Consider the following 21884-nt stretch of genomic DNA (forward strand, 5'->3'; position numbering starts at 1 on the left):
TCTATTGCGTCTCCTTTCTATCTTCTTTCCTCTGCTTCGCTCGTTGCTTGTTTTCGAGAATACAAGAAGAACGCGGCAGACCGTCGGGTATTCATTTTCATAGGGTGTGTTTACTCTCTCGGCGGTAACATCGGAGGGTAGCTGCGAACACAAATAACCGCGCAACCAGGAGAAAAAAAAAAAAAAGAAAGAAACAGGCGAACGTGTAACTAAAAATATGCGAGATGCCAGAGGCGTTTAAACGTAGCGCGAAATGATAGCGGAACGGGTGGTGAAAACAATAACGAAATATAACGTTGCGTGCAATGGGAATTATATGGTCGAGTTAGAATAACCCTTCTTCTATTAAATAACGCGTAATATTAGGATTTTATGCAGGCATAAATTTCACGTTGCCTTCACGACCTCCCAATTTGCTATCTTCCGAGTTGACGCTTAAATCAACGATCGCCTCGTTGACCGAGAAATCCTTTCGGCATCTGCGCAGCCTATTGGCCGCGTCTTTTCTGAAAAAAGCGTGTCCTGCTAGGACACGAGGTTACCGCCGTAATCCGACGTCCGAATGTTTGACAGAATAATTTTCACGTTAGCAGGGTGCATTATGCTCCTTTATGCTCGCGCCTGGCCCTACGTATTGTCGCCGAAATAAGCCGTATCCCACACCGTACGCGCCCCCTTAGCTTTTATGCGCTTTTGCGCGTATACCGTGACCTCACAAAAACCGGGGAACCCCGTTATATAGTTACACTCGACGAGACACGAAGAAAGAGCGACGAAGAAAGAGAGATTAGAGGACCTAAGCCAAACCTCCGTCTCTATACATATATACGTGCATACGCATACTTGTACAAACCATACGTTTCTTCCTCGATACTTCTTTTTCATCCTCTCGCCGACTTCTGCCTTTCCTTTTTTCACCAACCTGCTCGCGAAGCTGCTTTAACATTCGCGCACGCACGAACGATTCTCTTCTCGTCAGGCCAATTAACGAAACAACCGTGGCGCGATATCGTTGCAAGCTTTTCGACGAATCGACGTGGTCGATCGGTTATTTCACGAGCGATCCAAAGCTCGAGCGAAGAACGTCGGCGGAGAAGATGGTAAAGCTAGTTAATCGCGTGAATGCAACGAGATAGTGGCTCCGTCACTCGACACCAAATCAGACAGAATCTGTCAAAAAACTGTCACCCGACGACAATGGACCGACCTCTGGCTCGAAAATTTTACCTACGAGGTGAAACGAGACCGTAGAGGAAGAAGGACGGGACGCGACAGGAATGTAAGTAGGAGGGCCTTTGCCACCTATATTTGACACCTTTCAGTCCAATAAAATAAAATGGTTCGGTGGAATGTGGTCTCCCGTTCGAGACAGAAGTGGCGTTTCTACGTCAGCCGTATAACGTCCCTACCAAGCCTTCTCTCCAACCATCTTCTCTGTCTACCGGCCAAGTTCTTCTGAAAGCCGAGGATAATATCTCGAATCCTTGATAAGGGTTACTTCCTTCGTCGACTTTCACCTCGGAATCTTGACGTTTTATTCCTTTTCGCCGGATCCACGTACGTAATTTTCGAAAAATCGAGTTGTCACGAGAAAAGAATTTCGTAAAAGTGCGAAGCAACGTTCCACCGTAATGAACGCGATCCGAATGCTTGTAAAAGGATTAAACACCAGAGAATATAGCGATAGCTTAGAAAGCTGCGTTAGTTACACATCCAAGTTCGGTGAACCGTGACTGATAGCACTGCGGTCAAAGCATTATCGCATATACGCGTCTTTCCTACGATTTTAATATATCTTCGCTATTGATTTTTCATAGAGACTGCAACAATGTCGTCGCTATTGTGAACGATAACAGTAAGCCACTGGACGATAAATCGTAGCGAATTTTTCAATCTGTGTCGCGAGTTACCGTTTATGAGACGATAAAATATTTGCAATAAAACGTAACAACTTTATGCCGTATCGAACGGACCTCGAGTTCGATGAAAACATCGTATAAAATTAAATTACGGCCTTTGAACGTAGCATTGTTTGGTTCTTTTCGAATGGACCGTATCTTTAAAATTTCATTGAATGGAAGAAGCACGGTCGTAGACACGTGCAACCATCATCGCGCATATTTTACGATCGATCTTTCGCGGATTTTCAAGATCAACTCGACGAATGACTGGACGAAAAACACCCTTCGCATTTCCATTCGTCCTAATCCGATAGGCATCGTTCCTCCAGATGTATAAACGAGTTGTTTGTATTGAGATGCGTGGGACAGATATATAATCTAGTCAATTTGACACCCTCCTCGAGGGTCTAATGGGTGCTTTCAACCCAGAACGAACCAGTTATGTAGAACTTTGTTATGCCAAATGGTCGAGCAGGACTGTGCTTCGATGCTTATCGCACGGCGATTCGTTTGTCTTCGAAGGTTCTTAATTTTATTAAAAACTTTCTTTCGCCGTAACGTACAAATTAATAGTCGTTTAGTTGGACTTTATGTATTCTATGAACACAACGTCAGAGAGAAGGAATAAAAGCAGTTACGTTCGTTTTACAAATTCAGCTTTTCCATTTCTGCGTTCTTCACCAGCGTGTTCGATATCGAATGCATTGGAACCTCGGTGTATTTTTTCGCTGGTAGAAATCTGAAACGACACAGCCATGCTCGTGAATAGTTTTGCCATTTTTCATCGAAATTAAAACGAATATATTTCCATACCTCTGAACTATCGGTGGAAAATGATTTCTATCCACCTCGCTTAGATCGTTAACGCCAAACAGAAAACTGACTATCGTTCCGACCACCATCGATATCAGAAAACCGACCAAAGCGTAATACATGAACGATATGGTAAACAAAATAAACGGTTCGTCGTCCGCGCTCGATAGAATGTCACCCGTATTCATTGTCGTTTGGTTCGACGCGATCTCCGCGTTTAAACAGTCTTCGGTCGACGTAGAAAGCGGTGGGTAAATTAACCGTTTTTGAATCATGTTCACTTGAGCCCCGACTATGATCCAAACCATGGACAACATGGAAAGCAATCCACCAGCGATAGCACCTTTCGACGTTGCCCATGGTACCAACATTCCCAGGGTGAATATACCTAACATCGCGCCGCTCGTTACACCGTGCAGGGTCAAAGATACTCGAAAAATATCGCCTAAACGATCTACGATGAAAACCAGCGACATACAAATTAATCCTACGACCACTACGATAGCCTGGAAATCATAATGTTGTTAGTTGTTACTTTTGCCCAAAAGGACGAGCAAAGATCGTACTTTATGATGTACCTTCATAATTTTCGCTGCTCTCTTCTCTTTCTCGTTACTATCGGGTAAACAAGGATCGATAAAATCCTCGTAAATTGTACCAGCAACTGTGTTCAAATTAGCACTCATCGTCGACAGACCAGCGCTGACAAGACCGGCTAGAAAAAGACCAGGTAGTCCTGGAATATCTGCAGCAACGTCCAACACATAATATGGAAGTAATTGGTCGCTTCTGGAAATTACCTGCGAACCAATTGAACCTTTACGTTTCTTTTTTCTTTTACAACAGCGGATGTAATTAATTTCTGTTTACATAGGAACGAATGGTACGTACGTGTGTGCTTATAGGATCACATTTATGGTATCTAGCGTACATTATAAGACCGGTAAAAACGGATATCCATTTTATACCTACCATACATAAACCCATAAACGCTATTGCCCTAACGAGATAAAAATCTTGTTTGTCAGAAATTTCTTTCACCTTCGAGAATTATTATTGCGATACTCACTTGTGCGCTTCCTTGATATTCGGCACGGCTAGAAATCTTTGCATCGATACTTGACTGATACCGAGCCCCGATAACCACGTCATCGACATACCAATCGACATGCCCCAAAAAGAATTTCGAACGAACGGACTTGGATCCATGCTGCGACGTGTGATAAATAACAAATTAGGAAGACGCTTCGATACGAGGTAATAATAATAATAGTAATAATAATAAAAGTTCTATAGACGATCATACTTCCAAAACACTATTCTGCTACCCTCTTCCGATATTCTCCAAGTCTCGAATATACCGCCTACAGCCATAGTACCCAATATGAATACCGCGAATAAACTTCCCAACGTTACGGTCATTTGAACAGTGTCAGCCCATACAACGGCTTTCAATCCACCCTAAATATTTTTCAGGAAGATATTCATTATCGAAACGAACGTATTGGTAGCGTTATTGTTCACGATGTGTCGTGAGATGAACCGCTTTTTACGGAATATTTACATAAATGTTGTAATTGCTGGCCGTATCTGGCGATAATATTATAAGCAGTGTAAACATTTGACGAAAATCGACGCGTCAAGAAGACGGCTCGTATAATTCCATGTTTAATCGTAATTATATTTTATTCCTATCTCCCATATGATTTATCAACTATATAGTCCCTTATATGCGATAACGTTGGACATGTTTGTAAATATCGCGTATCGTCGCCTGTCGTTCCCATACGATTCGCGTAATTCCCAGCCGTTCATTTTTTCAGCCGATGAAAACTGATCTTCGCGTGAGAACGTTTAAAGATCGTTCAACGATCCAACTAATCGAGCCTATATGGTAATAGACTGGAGTTTAGATGTTATATGCAATTTCGTTCTTTACAATTTTAAAGCAAAAACCGAGTACCTTTGAAATGGTTTAGAACGATTATTTAAGCGTAACCTACAAGAAGACCATTGAACTTTCCATACTAAACTCCGTCGACGCGAATAACTGGTAAGTCGAGAGTTAGTTAGGCTAGAGTTCGATTCGACGATTCTTAAAAGCTATTTAAAAGGAAAGTAGGAAGTGTACGTGAAATAACTTACGATAGTCGTGTAGAATATGCACACTGTACAAATTATCGGGGTGATCAAGTGAAGATTGATGGACGTTGCCTGGGAAAATGCTAACGCTGGTACGTATATGATCAGAGGGACGTAAATGATCAAAGAAAGCGTGTAAAGAAACGAGGCGAATGTCCGAACGGGCCTCGTAAATCTCATCTCCAGGTATTCAAACGTGCTGGTCAGTTGTAATTGATAAAATACTGGCAAGTAAATAAGCGAAATGAGAGCACACGATATAATCGATGTAAAAATGCAGGCAGCATATTGTGTACCATACTGATATACTTCGACAGGTACAGCGAGCAAGGAAACTGCCGATATGTGACTGAAATAAATCAAAGAAAACAATTTCTAGTTTCAACATCGCGAAAGAATTATTTTTATCAACGCTTCGATAGAATCGCGTGCATTCGTTAGAAAATATAATTTCCACGGCGTTTTACCTGGCAATTAAACTCATGCTAACTGGGAAACAGGACATTGTTTTCCCTCCGAGCAAATACTCGGTAGTGTTATCCTGTTTCTTGCCAAAACAGCCAAAATAAATCCCTATGAGGACGCTGACCCCTAAGAGACCAGTGAACAATGTGTAATCAGTCCATCCGAACGTAAGTTGTTTCAGTTCTTGTCCGAGCAGTGATCTTGTTTCGTTTTCTGCCATTCTAAAAACGATGAAGTTGAAATTGAGGATTAACTCACGATAGAGAACGTTCGTTCGCCACTTTCGTTCTCGTCCACTTAAACTAAACTCTGCTCAGCTATTGCAACGGACAAAACTATTTCACCTTTCTTTTTATTTGCAGTGTGATAATAGTCGATGTAGCACGGTAAACGATTAATAGTAGTCCAATATTTGTCACACTCGTGTATTGATCTATTTCTGTTACTCGTTATCGAAGATCGAATTCATCGATACGTAGCGTGTTAATTCAGGAGATTTGCGAAAAACGTCGACTAATGGTCAATCTATAAATATGAAATTCAACGATTTCGTAAAAAGACGGAAAAGTACTCGATGCGAGCTACATTCTCACTAATAACGATAACGTTCAGCATAATGTTATATGTTTAACTGATTTTGCACGAACATCTGTTTAATTTATGATAGGTAGATAAAGTTCCATCTTTCGCAATGTTATGCAAATAGTTGAGTATCCTTAAACCAGTCTCTGAGTTGAATCTTCAGTTCTTCCGCTACCGATATCATTCCCATCTTGTTTGCTAAAAATTTTCAAGAATCTTTTTCGGTCATATATCCTTCATTCTAAGACGGAAATGACGACGAACGTTAGGTCAAACGAACGGGTCCTGTCAATACGCATAAAAACTGTACTCGCGAATGGAAATGATATGGAAATACGAGCAATAAATTCCCTGGACGTTGAACAAATATCGTTCCTATCTAGAGCGAAGTAGCTTGTAGAGAAAGAACAACAGGATTGCTTTATAAGAATCTGCATATATTCCTTATTTTTGTAATTTTTTATAATTTTATAATTTTTTTTTCTTTTTCTTATAATTTTACAGAATTAAATCTTAAGATATTCCATACAGCAACCATTCAGTTAACTCTCGTATTTTCTGTTGTTTCTCCATCTCGGTACAGTTTCCTAGGAGATTGTCTAAAATTTTCTTTTCTTCGGAATCGAGTTCGTCCATGGGATTCAAAGGCTTAGTAACCATACTTGGAAGTGTAACATCGTAATAAAGAAATATCTGCAAACATTAATACTTATAATTTGTTTGGTTTACAAACGAATAATAAACTTTACCTTATTATTGAAACTGTTATATACGAGACAAGGTGTTGGAAAACCAGGAGTAACATTATAGTTACCAGTACAGAATGCTCTAACTGGTTCTTCAAATTGAAAACGTACGCTATTGCGTTGTTGATCTAAAATGTAGGTTTGCCCGTCCCATGCGCAAGCAACTATTTCGTCAGAACCATCGCCGGTTACATCTAATCGACATAGAGCGAATATTTGATGATCTACTTGCATCGACCTAGAAAACATTATGTAACCTGTATCGTTGCTAAATATTTGCAATTTTGAAATCTTACCATAGAATGATTTCGTCCTTAACTAACATTATTGTCCCATCTAAAGTAGCAAGAGCGTAAGGTTTTCCTTGTAATAAATTATCTCGTATATTCGCGTCAGTTTCGATTTTACCTTTTCCTTTTGCATCTTCTATCTTATTGTTACCGCTATTATTTTGACACGAAAAATGCTTATATGTAGGTAACAAAGAATCCTTTTCCGACTTAATGTCGTAACCACCAAGAATTACGTTGCCTCCAAGAACATTACCATCAACTTGATCCCGACTAGAAGGATCAGTAGTTCCAAAAGCTTTATTCGTTTTAGAATTTTCGGTCGTTGAATTTTTCCTACGTCCTTCCATGATACTAAAGCTACTTTTCCTTATCTCTGATTGCGAATTATTTTTCTTAAATTCTAATGAGACAGATTTCAAGTTCTTACCACACTGCACTTCGTTTAAAACACTCGATTTGAATAATAACTCTTTATATTCGTAATTCGACTTATTTTCTACTACACACTCTAGATCTCCGATGATTTCCGTTGAAATATTTTGATTGCGCATTCTTGATATTCCCAATGTTTGATAGTCCACACAGCTTGCTGCTGTTTCGTTACTTTTCTGATTAATTTCGTCTTCTAGATGACAATCTTCTGGATTACATTTAATTCGCATGAACGTTCCGCCAGGTTGAGCAACTAACAACGTTGGTGTTCCATCCGCCATATGCTAAATAAAAACATCAAAATTCGTTATTACCATAGATTAAAGAATTCATCTTTCTTTTATACAAATTTACTACACCTGTAATGTGACTGTTCCTATTTGATTGGCACATTCCCATTTATTCAGACCAACTAACTTTCCTCTACCTAATTCTAGATTACTTGACCATCTGTAAGATCTAACTACACGATCGGTCAAACCAAGTACCATTTCATTTGCACCATCTTTATCAACATCCGCTACTAAGACCATTTTTGTATTAGTTGGGATTCTTTGTACATGAACACACTCCATTTTACCAGATAATTCATTAATTTCATTATTGCCATCTATTTGATCTAAACTTGAAGAACTTGTCATGTTAACACCTGTTGCGATATCCGTGCTTGGATGGCCTATGATTTTTATCCAATAATATACAAGTTATAATTATTTTTAAACAGCAATACAAAACACAATAATATAATTTGCAACTCACCGTGTTTTATGTTGTCTTGATCAATTGGTTCCTTGATTAATTGTTGAGTAGAAGTTACGTTGCTCATACTAGGGTTAACGGATCTTGGGCTGTAAAAGATATGTGCCCAGCCATCTCCACATATTACAACTAACGCATTTCGTCCATAATTAAAAATATCTCCTATCGCTACACTAGTTATAAGGCCTAGCCCAGGTATCTTTTGCCATAACTCTGAGCCCTGTAATATAATAATTTAAAATAAACAGCGTAACAATTCGTGCCAATAAATTATTAGTAAATTAGTAATATCAATTCACTTTAAAAATATAAAGTTCTCCCTCCGCTGTACCAATAACTAATTCATTGTCACCATCATTGTCAACATCTCCTATTGTTAAACCATGTCTACATACAGTACCAGGTAAATCCCATTGAAGTCTTTTAACAAAACTAACAGCCCTCATTTTCTCTACAACAAATTCTATCTAGCGGGTACTTTTGGTGAATTTAGTGGAAAATTATGATTTGTCATAGAAGGATAAAGATATCGCCAACGGCTAGGTGGCCAGACTATGGAGGTAGCTTTAGCAGTTATCAATCCAAGAGAAATTGGTCCGAAAGTATTAGAGTCCATGGAACGTCCAATATGATCACCTTCTATCCAACAATGACCTTCAGGTATCTAACAAATAGATATGAATTTCCTTATTATTCATAAAATTCTATAAGGAAAGATTTATGGAGTGAAAAATTCTCAAATACCTGTAGAATGTCTGCTTTATAGCCATGTGTGCGTACAATGTCTCCAGAAAGTCCTACAACTCGCTTAATCAAAATTTGTTCTGGAGTTTTTGGAGATTTTACAGTTACTATTTCGCCGCGTTGAATATTTTGTGTACGAACTGCTCGGCGATTCAGAAAAACATAATCAGGATTTCTTTCATCAGGGTTTAAGGTTGGCTGCATAGAAACTCCTTCTACTTTGGCTATGTAACCAACTGTATCCAAAAAAGTGATCCCGATAGGGATGCCTATAAGGATACCCGCAAAGAAATGTCGTACTTTCATCTATCGCATTTATCGACTATAAATAATAAAAATATTTTGAATTAAACATTTATAAGTGTACACAAAATTACATTTATTGATTATAATTTTACAACAACAAATATGAAGTTATACTTTAAAGAGAAAATCTATGTTACTTTTTCATTATTGTAAAATTATTAACAAAATTTTAATATAGTTCTTTATTCATAAACTGAAATAATCTTTTATAGGTTAACATATAAAGTTTAAAACAAAGAATTTATTTTAGTCACAAATTTTTTATAGCGTCCGAGGATTTATATTTATAAAACTTTCATGATTTACAAAGTATTAAACAGATCTTATTGTTTGTTAAACTATGAACTCGAAACAAGTAGAGGTTACAAAATAATTTTAATGTCATACATTTAGGTTAGGAAAACTAATCTTGCTACATATACATACATATTTTACATATACATAGATTGCAATATCCAATGCAATTATACAATGTTTTAAATTATAAACTAAAATAATTATTTAGTAATGATACTTGTTCTTTGTAGATTATACTTAGTTCCATCATAAGCCTAAATTATTCGTGCAAAATAGGTAATTATATCTTGTTACAAACAGATTTAAGATCAATATTTTAGTTTTAGAATTCCAAAAACAAACGTGAATTTTGATATAATATTATTTATTCCTTTAATAACAGCGATGAAGGTAACTGATATTACTAAAATGTACGAGCTTAAATAACCTATCATTTAATGGACCGGCATTTTTATTAATGAACGAATTATCATTAAAAAATGCTCCTACTTCCACTAGAATTTAGCTATACATACATACATATATATCTTAAAGCGATTATTTAAAAAAAATTAGTTAATTATTATTAAAGTCATTTATATCAAACTTGTTTTAAATGTTGCATGTGGGAACATTTTTAACATTTTTACGATTGGGCGTAATTTTTAAACTATAACTGGATAAACATTTACGAGGTCCGCGTTTTCTTAACAGTAATACATATTACAAAAAAATGCGCCAACTCTGTATTATTGACATAAAAATTTTTTAAGATATATTTAATAATAGTTTACATTTAACATTATCTATTTATATAGACATCATATAACAGTACTAATAACTTCATCTCATAATGGCTATTAAAACATGATGTGAACATTAAAATACGTTATTAACATTATTATGGAAGATCATGCAATTAAACTCTTTAATTTTTATACAACACTGAATACGATTTCAACTTGTATTTTAATATCTTTCATTTTTACATAACGAACGTCAGGGAATTATACATAATATGATGAAGAGTGTTTGCATTCAATATGGAACTGCATAATTAAACATAGGTATGAAAATGACAATGGCTATACACTAAATGGTTTTATGAACTACATTATTAAAAAATTCTCAGCTAAATGTAACTCAAATACTGCATACAGAATTCCATATAAAATTTAATGCGATAAATAAAAAATGAACAAGAAATTAATAAATTGCCAGCATAATACAAAATTCTAGATAACATTAAACAATTGGTATGTGTACAAGCGTTATACGGATCAGTGCTTGCCAATCACCATACCTGATATAGGATTAATACCACAGTAATGCATATTAATAATTACTTAGTGCCTATTGCCTGTGCTTGAATTCTGTGGTCATTATTGCACAATGACTTTATCAGATATGTGCACGATGCACTGCCTCTTACTTGGCCCCTCTGATTAGTAAATTTTTGATCCTATGAAATATAAATATAAGATACAATAGGCAAAAATGTAATCATATAATAAATTCGATTCTTATGAACATATTAGGTCTTTGGCAGTGCTTAACCAAGATCTATACCATTCGTGACTATTTTGTTATTTCTTTCTTACTATAGTCTGCAAATTTTCAAGATTGGTAAACACTGATTCAATCAAACGTTAATTCGTCATTATAGTTTTTCTTTTTATCCTGAATTGTCTTTTCATTATAATGTAACTCATTATTTTCATCTTTAATCTGTTCTATTTAATTTCCCTTGTCAAATTTTTACAATTTCGTTGTTCTTACAACTGTCATTATCTTCTCATTTACCATACTTGTTTTCTCTCACTGATATATTTAAAGTAAAATATATATTTTTTATATATTTCTTCTATTATCCTGTCCTTTCTCTTGTTTTTCTTCCATTTCCTATTCGCTTCCCGTCACTTCCTCTTCCTCCTCTTCGTCATCCTCTTCTTCTCCCTCTTCCTCCTCTCTATCATCCTCTTCTTCTCCTTCTTCCTCTCTCTCTTCCTCTTCATCCTCCCCCTCCCCCTGCTCTTCCCCTTCATCCTCCTCGTCCTCGTCATCGTCCTCCTCCTGCTCTTCCTCCATCTCCTCCTCTTCCTCTTCCAGCTCTTCCTCCATGTTCTCCTCTTCTCCCTCGCTTTCCACCACCTCCTCCTCCTCCTCCTCCTCCTCCTCCTCTTCTTCCTCACTCTCCTCCTCCTCCTCCTCCTCCTCTTCCTCTTCCTCTTCCTCTTCCTCCTCCTCTTCCTCCTCTTCTTCCTCCTCCACCTCTACATCTTTATCCACTTCATCTTCCTCAGTCTGTTTTTCTTCTTCACTCTCCTCCTTGTCAGTTAATTCTACTCTTCCCCTATCTTCTTCACTTCCCTTTGCCTTTTCAATCTCTTCTGCTTCTTCACCTTCTTTTACCTCTGTTTTTCCACCTTTCTCTTCAATTTGTTCTTGTTGGTCATCTTTAAATATATTTTGTTCTATATATATTTCTTGCTTTTTTTCTTCCCCTTTTATTTGCTGTTGTTTTTCTTTATAAATTTCTTTCATTTCATTAACTTGTAGTTCGGTATCTACTTCCCCTTTTCTATTGGTTGTACTAACCTTTAGAGCTTTTTCTGTATCATCCATATTCAAAATTGTTGTATCTTCTGTATTTTGTATTTTATGATCTTCTACCTCAGATACCTAAAGTAGTGGGACAATATTTAGTATCTTTATTTTTAGTATGACATTATAATGTATGATTCAATCTAGTGTAATAATTATAAATTCGGAAAGGGATAACTAAACAGTGTAACTAAATGTAGAATGATTATGTGGATTTAAATAGTTCAGGCAAATAATATTTGCTGTTATTGTAACAAAGTTATAATTAAATATTCAGTTATTCATATGTTAGTTATGTAAATGTTATTATTTGTAATAGTGAAAAAGATGTAATATATATAGTGTATGCATTCTAGTTCAAAACTAATACATTAGTAATCCATTTAGTAGATAATATAAATTAAATATTAATGCTCAAAATAAATCACAGATTAATAATTACTGATGCGTAATAGCACATTAATGTTCAATTTATGTTAGTAATTATTTGAAAAAAATAATGTTTACATCCTACATAGTTCCTGTGATCTGCCATTTTCATGTTAACTAATCTGTACAGAAGCAAACAATTAAATGAATGAAAGAATCACCAAATAAAACAAGGCTCCGCAGATTCATTTGATTCTGTTGGTAATTCTAATATTTTCTTACAGCTGCATTTTGGTCGAGACTGATGAGAGAGAGGGTCATTTTGCCTGAAAGTACAACAGGTGCCTCTACATCCTCTTCTGCTTTTTGAGCTTGCGTTTCTGAATCTGTTACAAGTAATTCGCATTGTGGAGGAAGTGCACCTTCTAAATATATCGGTTTTGGTGGTGTTTTTTCTCTCTCAATATGACTGAAATAGTTCCATTACATTTATTAAATATGCTATATTGTAACAAATATATCTTTTCAAGATGCTTTCATTACCTTTGTGAAATTGGGATTATAGGAGTAGTAGGTCTACTACCCTTACCCTCACAACTAGCTGTCATTTCCATACCTATGACTTTAACAGTTGGCGAATGTTCTATGTTTTCTACTTCTTCATCTGTCATACTATGTTCAGCCTGGACAATGGTATCGTTCTGTAAATTAAATAATGCAAATAAATGATCTTTTGTATTATACTGCCTTAAGGGAATAATATTTTACTTTAAATTTTTTAATATAAGATATATATATATATAATGTATATTATGAATACTGCATTATGATGGTTAATACTTAATAAATAAATGAAGTTTTTAATCTCCTTCTTTTTACAAATACAATACAGCATTTGCTTAAAAATTCACACATTTTAAAACATTGTTTAAAAAATCATGCTGTTCTGTTAAAAAAAACTTACAATGTAATAGTAACTAAATTAATGGAGCTATAAATAACAATAGTTAATTTATAAACATGCATTTAAAGTTATGAATTTAGTGAAAGAGATTATATCTAAAAAAATATACACTACCGATAATTTTTAATATGTTTTAACATGTTTTAATACATCATAAATACTCTGAAACGTTGTTATTGCAAGGTTGACTCCTTAATATTAGAATTTAAAGATACCTAACTGTAACAGGTTACCTTTAAATGACAAATATTTTTATTTCACTGAAAATATTACATGTTGTAATCATTGACAATCATTTCGTTAACTTCAAATTTTTCGCCGAGGATATGTACTTATTGCCATGTGTTATAGTCGACAATACGTCTTTATCTATATACTCATTTCCATGTATAAAAATAATAATGAGGCAAAAGATAAAAGTTATTATGACATATTCACGTTGTTACTTTATTAATCGCCGTAAGTTATATACCTGAACAACTGAAATGATTGTCAATGATTTAAAGGCAACCTGAGTATAACAGATTTATTATTTGTGGAAAAATATAAATTTAGAGCAAGCAATTTCTCTCAAACTTTGGTTACTCTTGTTAGGTAATCTTTGAGGCAAAGAATATACCTTAGATGAGCGATCAACCCCTGCCAGGCCTTTGGACTTTGGAGGCCCATCTACTATTTAAATGTAAAAATAAGAACTATAAATTCTATCATTTATAATATATTTAATAATTTAAATGCTTTTAACGAGTACTTCACTCAGCTAAAATATGAGTATGCACATTTTTATATGAAGATGAATATATAAAAAGTGATCAATAATTTAAATATAGTTATACAGAAGCATTGGAGAATAAGAAAAAGCGAAATGTCGAAGATCTCATAATGTCGAAGATCTCGTAATGAATATGTATATAATGTACAACAGGAGAGGTAAAACTTGAAACGCAATCAGAACACAACAACGTGCACATTTCTAAAGACTAAAAAACTGAAAATGTAAATTGTTTCATAATTAGTCTAGTAAACCTTGAGTTCTTGTTGTGGGCTTGGACTATGCATAACTGAACGTGATATGTTGCCCATCTGAACAACAATTCTTTCCATGGCTGCTTCCGTCTCGACCAAACGTCGTCTCAGTTGATCTATCTCTATGTCTCCTGCCGCTTCTTGTGTTCCAGCATGTATAACATTACCAAACGTGTTCAGAGAATATACACGAGTACTTACAATATTTTTAATTTTAGTCTAACAGTTTTTTTGTTAAATTTATGATATAAATACGTGTGTGTTCTAATTGTGCAAACCTTGCATCATGCAACACCATTTAAAAATCTGATTAGATACTCAAAAAAACATGTACCTTATTTTTCAGTATTTCTTTAAAGGAACTAGCTTTCAAGGAAAACACTGCATTAATGATAATGTAAATCAAGTGTTGTCAATATCTCTCAAACATTTAAAGAACTTACGGTCCTTTAATTCCTCTATGGTAGGTGGCCTTTGTGGTGATGGGGACCTCTCCTTTTGATAATGCATTGTACCACCAGTCATTGCAGTAGCAAAAGCTTCAGGACTAAATACCATTTTCCGAAATTCTTTCTCCGCTGCAGCTCCTGGATATTCTGAAATGATTTCACTATCCGAATTTTTTCTCAGCACCTAATAAAATAAATTACAATAAGATTTCATAAAATTTAAATAAAGTTACCTAAATATCCAAATTTTATAGAATATTTTACCTTTACAATTGTATATAGGAAAAATAATACAATGCCCGAAGTATATAATGGCATAATAATTCCCATAGTACCATTTCCTTTTGGTGCAGGAACAACATGTCCTGCACCTCCTAAAGGTGGTCTCATCTTTGGCACAACATGATCAGGTCTATCTGCTACCTTTGGTACAATATGCGAGGAAGGAATAGTTCTACCACGTTCTCTTAATGCAGGATGTAAACCACCTGCATGTGGAGGTGTACCTCGTTCTTGTTTTATGGTACCTAAAAATACAAATATTATTTTTTTAAATATTACTTGAAAAAAAATAGCATGTAAAACAAACAGAACTCAAAATTCCTTGTAATAATTCCTTTATAATTATTTCAAGTTTTATAGAAACGTTAGTACATTATCATTTTAGTCTATTACACACATTTAAAGCTATAACTATAGGCCAAACTTATTCCCATCTACTCATCTCTAGTTATACATACTTGTTCTTTTGGCAACCTGCCAAATAGAAGAGATAACTTGAATCTCCTTTCCATATATAATTGGTTAGTTTAATAATACCAAACTGATACTCTTTATTAGAAGTAATTACTAATTCAGTGATTCAATTCAAATGGTATAATTATGTTAATAGTAAAAGAAAGTTACTCATGCTTGTTAGTAGCTAATGTCAAAAGTTTTAAATAAGACGTTTTATAATTCTTACTGTGCGGCATTAAAATATGATATCTGATTAGATGTGGAGTTCCTAGTTGAGAAAGAGCTATACCAAAATGTATTTTAAGACAGAGGGAACTATTAAATGATCTGATTTCTTCTAAAACTTGTTTATAAGATTTTCCCAGGCGTTCTCTTTCAGCAAGAAATGTAGATAAATCTATACCACATCTAGCTAAAATTTCTTCTCTACACAAACTTGCACCTTGTGGTGTTAATTTTACAGTTTTCAAAACATCCCTTACTCTTGGATCAATTTGATGATGTTTCAGTATATTCTGACATATTTCATACATAATATCAGCAGCAGTGACATCACTTTCAAAGATTACATCGCAGCATGCTAATAAACATTTGAGAATTTAATTCATTGACAAGAAAAAAATATAATTTTTACTTTTAAATAATTAATTAAAAGAAAACAAATTGAAGGCAACAGAAAAATATATGTGATTGTAATTAAGTAGCTAGTTTTTTTAAATTCAATATAAATAAAATTTCTTCGTAATATCACGTACTCTCTTTTATCTTCAATGAATTAGATATTTCGATAAAATCTTACCCGAATTGTCCGACGTATAATGTGGACTGACAGATGTTGTGAACATAGGATAGAAAATTTTCGGCCACAATACTGCAAAACACCCGATTACAATTGCTAGGACAAAAATCGCCTTTCTTGGACCGAAATCCGTTATTTCAGCCATATTCGTAAATTTGTCGTTCGTATCGTTCTCGCAATTTCGATAAATGGTAAAACAACTGTAGTTCTTCCACTGGCACGTCCAGGGATCGCGAAAGTGGATGGAAGACGCAGCGCACTGTCGTCTGCTATTTCTGTCATGGGACAGGGCTGTGTCTATCAGCTTTTACTCCCAAAACGTTTTTCTTTAATTTATCCTTAACAGAATTCGCAAATACATTTATAGAATCAAGTGGCAAAGAACATATTTAAAAAGCGTAAGTCTTTCCAATTTGTTATACCTAACTCAATAAATATATTAAAAAGATTAACATAAAAGGAACTGTGTTAAAAAGTTTGAAACATCCTTATATTTAGAAGCTGACTAATTTTTAATGATAATACTAATGTAACAATACACAAACATTATACCGGAATAACGTAATTTTACTGAACTTTTTTTTTGTCTAGGATCAAAACACTCTATCTGTTACAAGAATAAGCCAAAAAGTAAGCCAGAAATAGCAGGTTCTGGCAATGTCACATAGGCAAAGAAAGACCTTGTCTGATAGATGGATGATAAAAATATATACAATTTATAGGTTATTGTTTTGCTGGCATTTATTTACAGAATTGTTTATACAGAAAAAGTGTAATAATACCCTAGAGTTGATAATGTTCTATATATTGAGTACAGAGTTGATAATTCCCAAAGGAATTTATTCTGGACCACCTCTCTGTAACAAAAAAGAACTAATTTAATAAAAATTTGTTCCTTTTCCATTGCATATGGATTTCAGAAAGTATTACATGAATATAAAGATCATAAATATCATAAATTCATCTAAATTCTAATAATTTATGTTCTATATGAATGGCAAGTTTGATTACATAAAGTCACTGATAAAATAACAGAATACTTACATTAATATATGCAATTTCCTTTTCATCAATGGGTCGTCTTTGATAGCGTGGAGGAAGATAAATATCTTCTATTGTCGGTAAAACCACTACATCAGGTCCTGTTGCACCAATACTTTTTTGCGACATAGTCGGCCCTGCATGTACAGATGGTGTGGCTGTACCTGGAATAACTAACCAATAACAAGGATTTCAGTCGGCTTTTTCAACTGAAACATTCAAATGTCAACAGTAACTCTTGCTTGATATTATTACCTCTGCCACTTCCACCTTTACGAAATTTAATCAGAGGCACATGTGGTTTTACTACCTATTAAAATTTAAATCTTGTAAATTGAGTGATTTTATTATAGTCATATATTAACATACGGTATACTTTTTTTACGATTATACCGATGCACTGACCTTCCAACCTTTGCTTGCCATCATAATTGTTCTTTAATATCTTTCTGCTGTGTCTCATTCGAAGGCCAAGTTTTACTTGCAACAGAAGCTTCTTTCGATCGCTTTAAAGCTTCAAGTAGATGGCGTGTTTTGACATACTTTAACGAGGACAAAATAATCGTCAAATACCTGTGTGAAATTCATTAATTTCGCGAAGCTAACATCATATGATATCACCAGAAATTAATAAACAACTTTTCTACTTAACTTCGCTTAAGTATATCTAATTCAATTCAAATATAAATAGGCAAGAGGAATATGTAATGCAATGTATTGAATTTAAAAATTTGTCAAATTTAAGTATTAATTTAGGTTACTTCAGCTAATATGTGACATTACGAAATAAGTGTGTCTAATATCTAATATTTTATCTCTAGAAATTTTCGTAACTACAACGATTATTCATTTTTTTTTTTAAATTTTTGCTATGTGTAGTAATATATTATGTAGTATTTAATATGGTAGGTGTAGATAATAAAAATACATATATTTATTTATATATATAATATATATATATATATTGTAATAAATTTTATTGTAAATTTTACTTAATTCCAAAGTATTTGGTATCAGACAATTTCGTTTGTAATACCACATAAAACGTGGTTATTTCAGCAGTCTTCAATGACTACAATGACGTTAAGCATTGATGTCATATTCAGATCTTAAACTTAATCTACTTCTTCCATTCGTGAAGCATCTTCTGTGTCTCCTTCCAAAGGAGGAACTTCTTCTGTTGTTTGCTCTTCTGGTATAGATTCTTCTTCATCGATACCAAGACCCAACTTGATCATTCTATAAATTCTTGCAGCGTGAACTTGTGGTTCATCCAATGTAAAACCTGATGAAAGAAGTGCTGTTTCAAACAACAAAATTACTAAGTCTTTTACTGCTTTGTCACTTTTATCGGCCTCTGCTTTTTGATGAAGGGTTTCGATAATAGCATGATCCGGATTTATCTCAAGGTGTTTCTTTGCTGCCATGTATCCCATAGTAGAAGTGTCTCTAAGAGCTTGAGCTTTCATGATCCTTTCCATATTGGCAGTCCAGCCATATTGTGAAGTGACTATACAGCAGGGAGAATTAACCAATCGGTTTGATACTACAACTTTTTCTACTTTGTTATCAAGAATATTTTTCATTACTTTACATAAATTTTCGTATTTAGCTTTGTCTTCTTCTCTTTTCTTTTTCTCTTCTTCGTCCTCGGGAAGTTCCAATCCTTCTTTGGTTACAGATACCAATTGCTTACCATCAAATTCTTTCATTTGTTGCACCACGTATTCGTCGATAGGTTCTGTCATATAAACTACTTCAAAGCCACGTTTTTTAACACGTTCAACAAATGAACTGTTTGCAACTTGTTCTTTATTCTCCCCAGTAATAAAGTAAATGTGCTTTTGAGTCTCTTTCATTCTGCCTACATAGTCCTTAAGAGAGCATACTTCGTCTCCAGAAGCTGAGGTATGATACCTCAAAAGATCCGACAATTTATTACGATTAGAACTATCTTCATGAATACCCAATTTAATGTTTTTGCTAAACTGTTCATAGAATTTCTTATAGTTATCCTTGTCCTCTGTGAGTTCTTCGAACAATTCTATGCATTTTTTAACCAAGTTTTTACGAATAACCTTTAAGATTTTATTTTGTTGAAGCATTTCGCGAGAGATATTTAGCGGCAGATCTTCGCTATCCACTACTCCCTTCATAAAATTCAAGTATTCTGGAATTAACTGTTCACAATTGTCCATAATGAACACTCTCCTTACATACAGTTTAATATTATTTTTCCTCTTCTTATTTTCAAATAAATCAAATGGCATACGCCTTGGTACGAAAAGTAAAGCTCTGAACTCCAACTGACCTTCTACAGAGAAGTGTTTAACAGCCAAATGATCTTCCCAATCGTTTGTCAATGATTTGTAGAATTCACCATACTCTTCTTGGGTTATATCATCAGGATTCCTAGTCCAGATGGGTTTTGTTTTGTTCAATTCTTCATCTTCGGTATACTTTTCTTTAATAGTCTTCTTCTTCTTTTTCTTTCCTTCGCCCTCTGCTGTTTCTTCTTCCTCTACATCCTCAACCTCTGGTTTTCCATCATCTTCTTTTTTCTTTTCTTCTTCTTCTTCAGCCTCATCTTCGCTCAGCTCCTTTTCACGTTCCTTCTGTACTACTAATTTAATTGGATAACCAATGAATTGAGAATGCTTTTTTACAATTTCTTTGATTTTACTCTCTTCTAAGTATTCAGTTTGATCTTCCTTTACATGTAGAACAATCTTTGTTCCTCGCCCTAATGGTTCTCCAGTATCGTGCCTAACGGTAAACGACCCGCCAGCACTAGATTCCCATAGATATTGTTCGTCGTCATTGTGTCTGGAAACAACAGTTACCTTATCTGCTACTAAATAGGCAGAATAAAAACCTACACCAAATTGTCCGATCATGGATATGTCTGCACCAGCTTGAAGCGCTTCCATAAAAGCTTTAGTACCAGACTTGGCAATTGTACCAAGATTATTTACCAGGTCAGCTTTGGTCATACCAATACCAGTATCAATGATGGTCAAAGTGCCATCGTCTTTATTTGGAATAATTTTAATAAACAATTCTTTACCAGTGTCAAGCTTAGTAGGATCTGTTAAAGACTCGTAGCGTATTTTATCAAGAGCATCGCTAGAGTTTGAAATCAGTTCTCTCAGGAAAATTTCCTTATTAGAATAAAAGGTATTGATAATCAATGACATAAGTTGAGCAATTTCTGCTTGAAAGGCGAAAGTTTCCACATCTCCCGCTTTTGTCTCCATCTCTGTTGACATCTGTAATAAATATTAAAAAAAAAAATTAAACTTATATTAATTCTTTTTAATCTTTATATAAAAAAATCTCGTGTATTTCTTTTATTTTTTCTAATATGCAATAATTACATCCATGTCATAAACATGTGGTATGCACCACATGTGTATATATACATATAGATGCAACAAAGCTTACTTCACTTTGTTAGTTTCATTGCGAATTTAATCTAGGTGTAGTAAAATTTTTAGAAAGATACAAAAACACATACGTGTGAATAAAATACACGTGAATTAATAATTTGAATTGAACAAAAAGGATCGGTAATGAAAACGTTAACATAGTTTAGCATAATCATAAAACCATAGAAGTTTATCAATTAAAACATTTATTAAATATGTGAATTTGATATAAACTTACCATATATTTCTTATCAGTCAATTTAAAGCAATTATGCCTTAATGTCCAGTTAAATTGATATAACAAATGATACACTTAACAAATGACACAGTACCACGTACCGGCAGCTTGTAGAATGGAGTCGCGCAATGACTAGGATTCTCTTTATATACTTGCCAAAATTCTAGAATGTTCTAGAATGTTCTAGAACTTTTTTACCCCTTTGAATACTCCATATCCGGTGGAATTTAAATCTATTTCAATGATTTTTAATCAATGAATCGCTTTTGTCTCTGCTATTGGTATCGGTCGCCTGCCAAGAAATAGAAACACATAATTTTCCTCCAATCGAACAAAAATACGTGCTGTTCAAACGATAAAAACGACAATGATTCTTTTTCTCCCTAGCGCGGTACTTCCGGAATTTGTTATGAATTAATGTATCCAACATTATCAGACAAGTGTACAATTAAACAAGTGGACAAATCATTCATATACTAGTACTTTTGTTAATTATGATTAAGCTGTTTTATTAGCATCATCAACGAGCATGCAAAATCGGAAAATTTCATTTATAGTTACTTTAAATAAAATGTTATCGATAGATATATCGAATTGAGTTATTAACAGTCGTATTAAATTTTGTGATTTGATTGTTTTAAATAAGTGTTTTCGCAGTAAAACTTTTCCAGTTAGTTTTCGCCGAATAATTTTGTCTTTAACATATTTAAGAAAAATCTTATCATTTTAAATGGTTCATAGCGTAATTATCTGTATGGGTGAGATCCTA

At 34.3% G+C, this 21884-nt stretch overlaps 6 protein-coding genes across 11 annotated transcripts; all 6 read right to left on the reverse strand.

Annotated features, from left to right (window-relative positions):
- Positions 1–2410: 2410 nt before the first annotated feature.
- LOC117211601 (sodium-coupled monocarboxylate transporter 2-like) lies at positions 2411–5815 on the reverse strand. 2 transcript variants are annotated; one of them, XM_033455658.1, is made up of 9 exons: positions 5666–5815; positions 5324–5542; positions 4860–5205; positions 4021–4175; positions 3784–3924; positions 3606–3714; positions 3293–3514; positions 2715–3220; positions 2411–2640 (listed from the first exon to the last, which is right to left on the reverse strand). In XM_033455658.1, the coding sequence occupies exons 2-9, from the start codon at positions 5539–5541 to the stop codon at positions 2547–2549; spliced, it is 1791 nt and encodes a 596-aa protein (XP_033311549.1). In that variant the 5' UTR covers position 5542; positions 5666–5815; the 3' UTR covers positions 2411–2546. The 2 variants fall into 2 exon arrangements, with proteins under 2 accessions (XP_033311549.1, XP_033311548.1); XM_033455657.1 differs by lacking the exon at positions 5666–5815 and having other exon boundaries at positions 5324–5642.
- A 572-nt stretch (positions 5816–6387) lies between these two features.
- Positions 6388–8608, reverse strand: LOC117211600 (KICSTOR complex protein ITFG2-like). Its single transcript, XM_033455656.1, has 6 exons — positions 8433–8608; positions 8134–8353; positions 7734–8050; positions 6946–7658; positions 6653–6887; positions 6388–6596 (listed from the first exon to the last, which is right to left on the reverse strand). The coding sequence occupies exons 1-6, from the start codon at positions 8577–8579 to the stop codon at positions 6417–6419; spliced, it is 1812 nt and encodes a 603-aa protein (XP_033311547.1). The 5' UTR covers positions 8580–8608; the 3' UTR covers positions 6388–6416.
- LOC117211602 (mitochondrial inner membrane protease subunit 2-like) lies at positions 8565–9773 on the reverse strand. Of its 4 annotated transcripts, none has more exons than XM_033455661.1 (3): positions 9604–9773; positions 8878–9199; positions 8565–8797 (listed from the first exon to the last, which is right to left on the reverse strand). In XM_033455661.1, the coding sequence occupies exons 2-3, from the start codon at positions 9181–9183 to the stop codon at positions 8597–8599; spliced, it is 507 nt and encodes a 168-aa protein (XP_033311552.1). In that variant the 5' UTR covers positions 9184–9199; positions 9604–9773; the 3' UTR covers positions 8565–8596. The 4 variants fall into 4 exon arrangements, with proteins under 4 accessions (XP_033311552.1, XP_033311551.1, XP_033311550.1 ...); XM_033455660.1 differs by having other exon boundaries at positions 9571–9773; XM_033455659.1 differs by having other exon boundaries at positions 9490–9773.
- A 1648-nt stretch (positions 9774–11421) lies between these two features.
- Positions 11422–16729, reverse strand: LOC117211604 (calponin homology domain-containing protein DDB_G0272472-like; the record flags this gene model as incomplete). The annotated part of the gene is made up of 8 exons (XM_033455663.1): positions 16409–16729; positions 15836–16189; positions 15136–15398; positions 14866–15055; positions 14423–14562; positions 12976–13133; positions 12715–12901; positions 11422–12141 (listed from the first exon to the last, which is right to left on the reverse strand). Coding segments are annotated over exons 1-8 (2157 nt in total), but the record flags the coding sequence as incomplete, so codon positions are not given.
- Positions 16730–17123: 394 nt separating this feature from the next.
- On the reverse strand, positions 17124–18012 carry LOC117211606 (28S ribosomal protein S36, mitochondrial). 2 transcript variants are annotated; one of them, XM_033455666.1, is made up of 4 exons: positions 17855–18012; positions 17705–17759; positions 17453–17613; positions 17124–17265 (listed from the first exon to the last, which is right to left on the reverse strand). In XM_033455666.1, the coding sequence occupies exons 1-4, from the start codon at positions 17876–17878 to the stop codon at positions 17248–17250; spliced, it is 258 nt and encodes an 85-aa protein (XP_033311557.1). In that variant the 5' UTR covers positions 17879–18012; the 3' UTR covers positions 17124–17247. The 2 variants fall into 2 exon arrangements, with proteins under 2 accessions (XP_033311557.1, XP_033311556.1); XM_033455665.1 differs by having other exon boundaries at positions 17453–17622.
- Positions 18013–18402: 390 nt separating this feature from the next.
- Positions 18403–21249, reverse strand: LOC117211605 (heat shock protein 83). Its single transcript, XM_033455664.1, has 2 exons — positions 21116–21249; positions 18403–20718 (listed from the first exon to the last, which is right to left on the reverse strand). Exons 1-2 carry the CDS (start codon positions 21116–21118, stop codon positions 18565–18567), a joined length of 2157 nt encoding a protein of 718 aa, XP_033311555.1. The 5' UTR covers positions 21119–21249; the 3' UTR covers positions 18403–18564.
- Positions 21250–21884: the final 635 nt, after the last annotated feature.

Source organism: Bombus bifarius, unplaced genomic scaffold (assembly GCF_011952205.1).
Source record: "Bombus bifarius isolate JDL3187 unplaced genomic scaffold, Bbif_JDL3187 scf7180000008239, whole genome shotgun sequence".
Classification (NCBI taxonomy): Eukaryota; Metazoa; Arthropoda; class Insecta; order Hymenoptera; family Apidae; genus Bombus; species Bombus bifarius.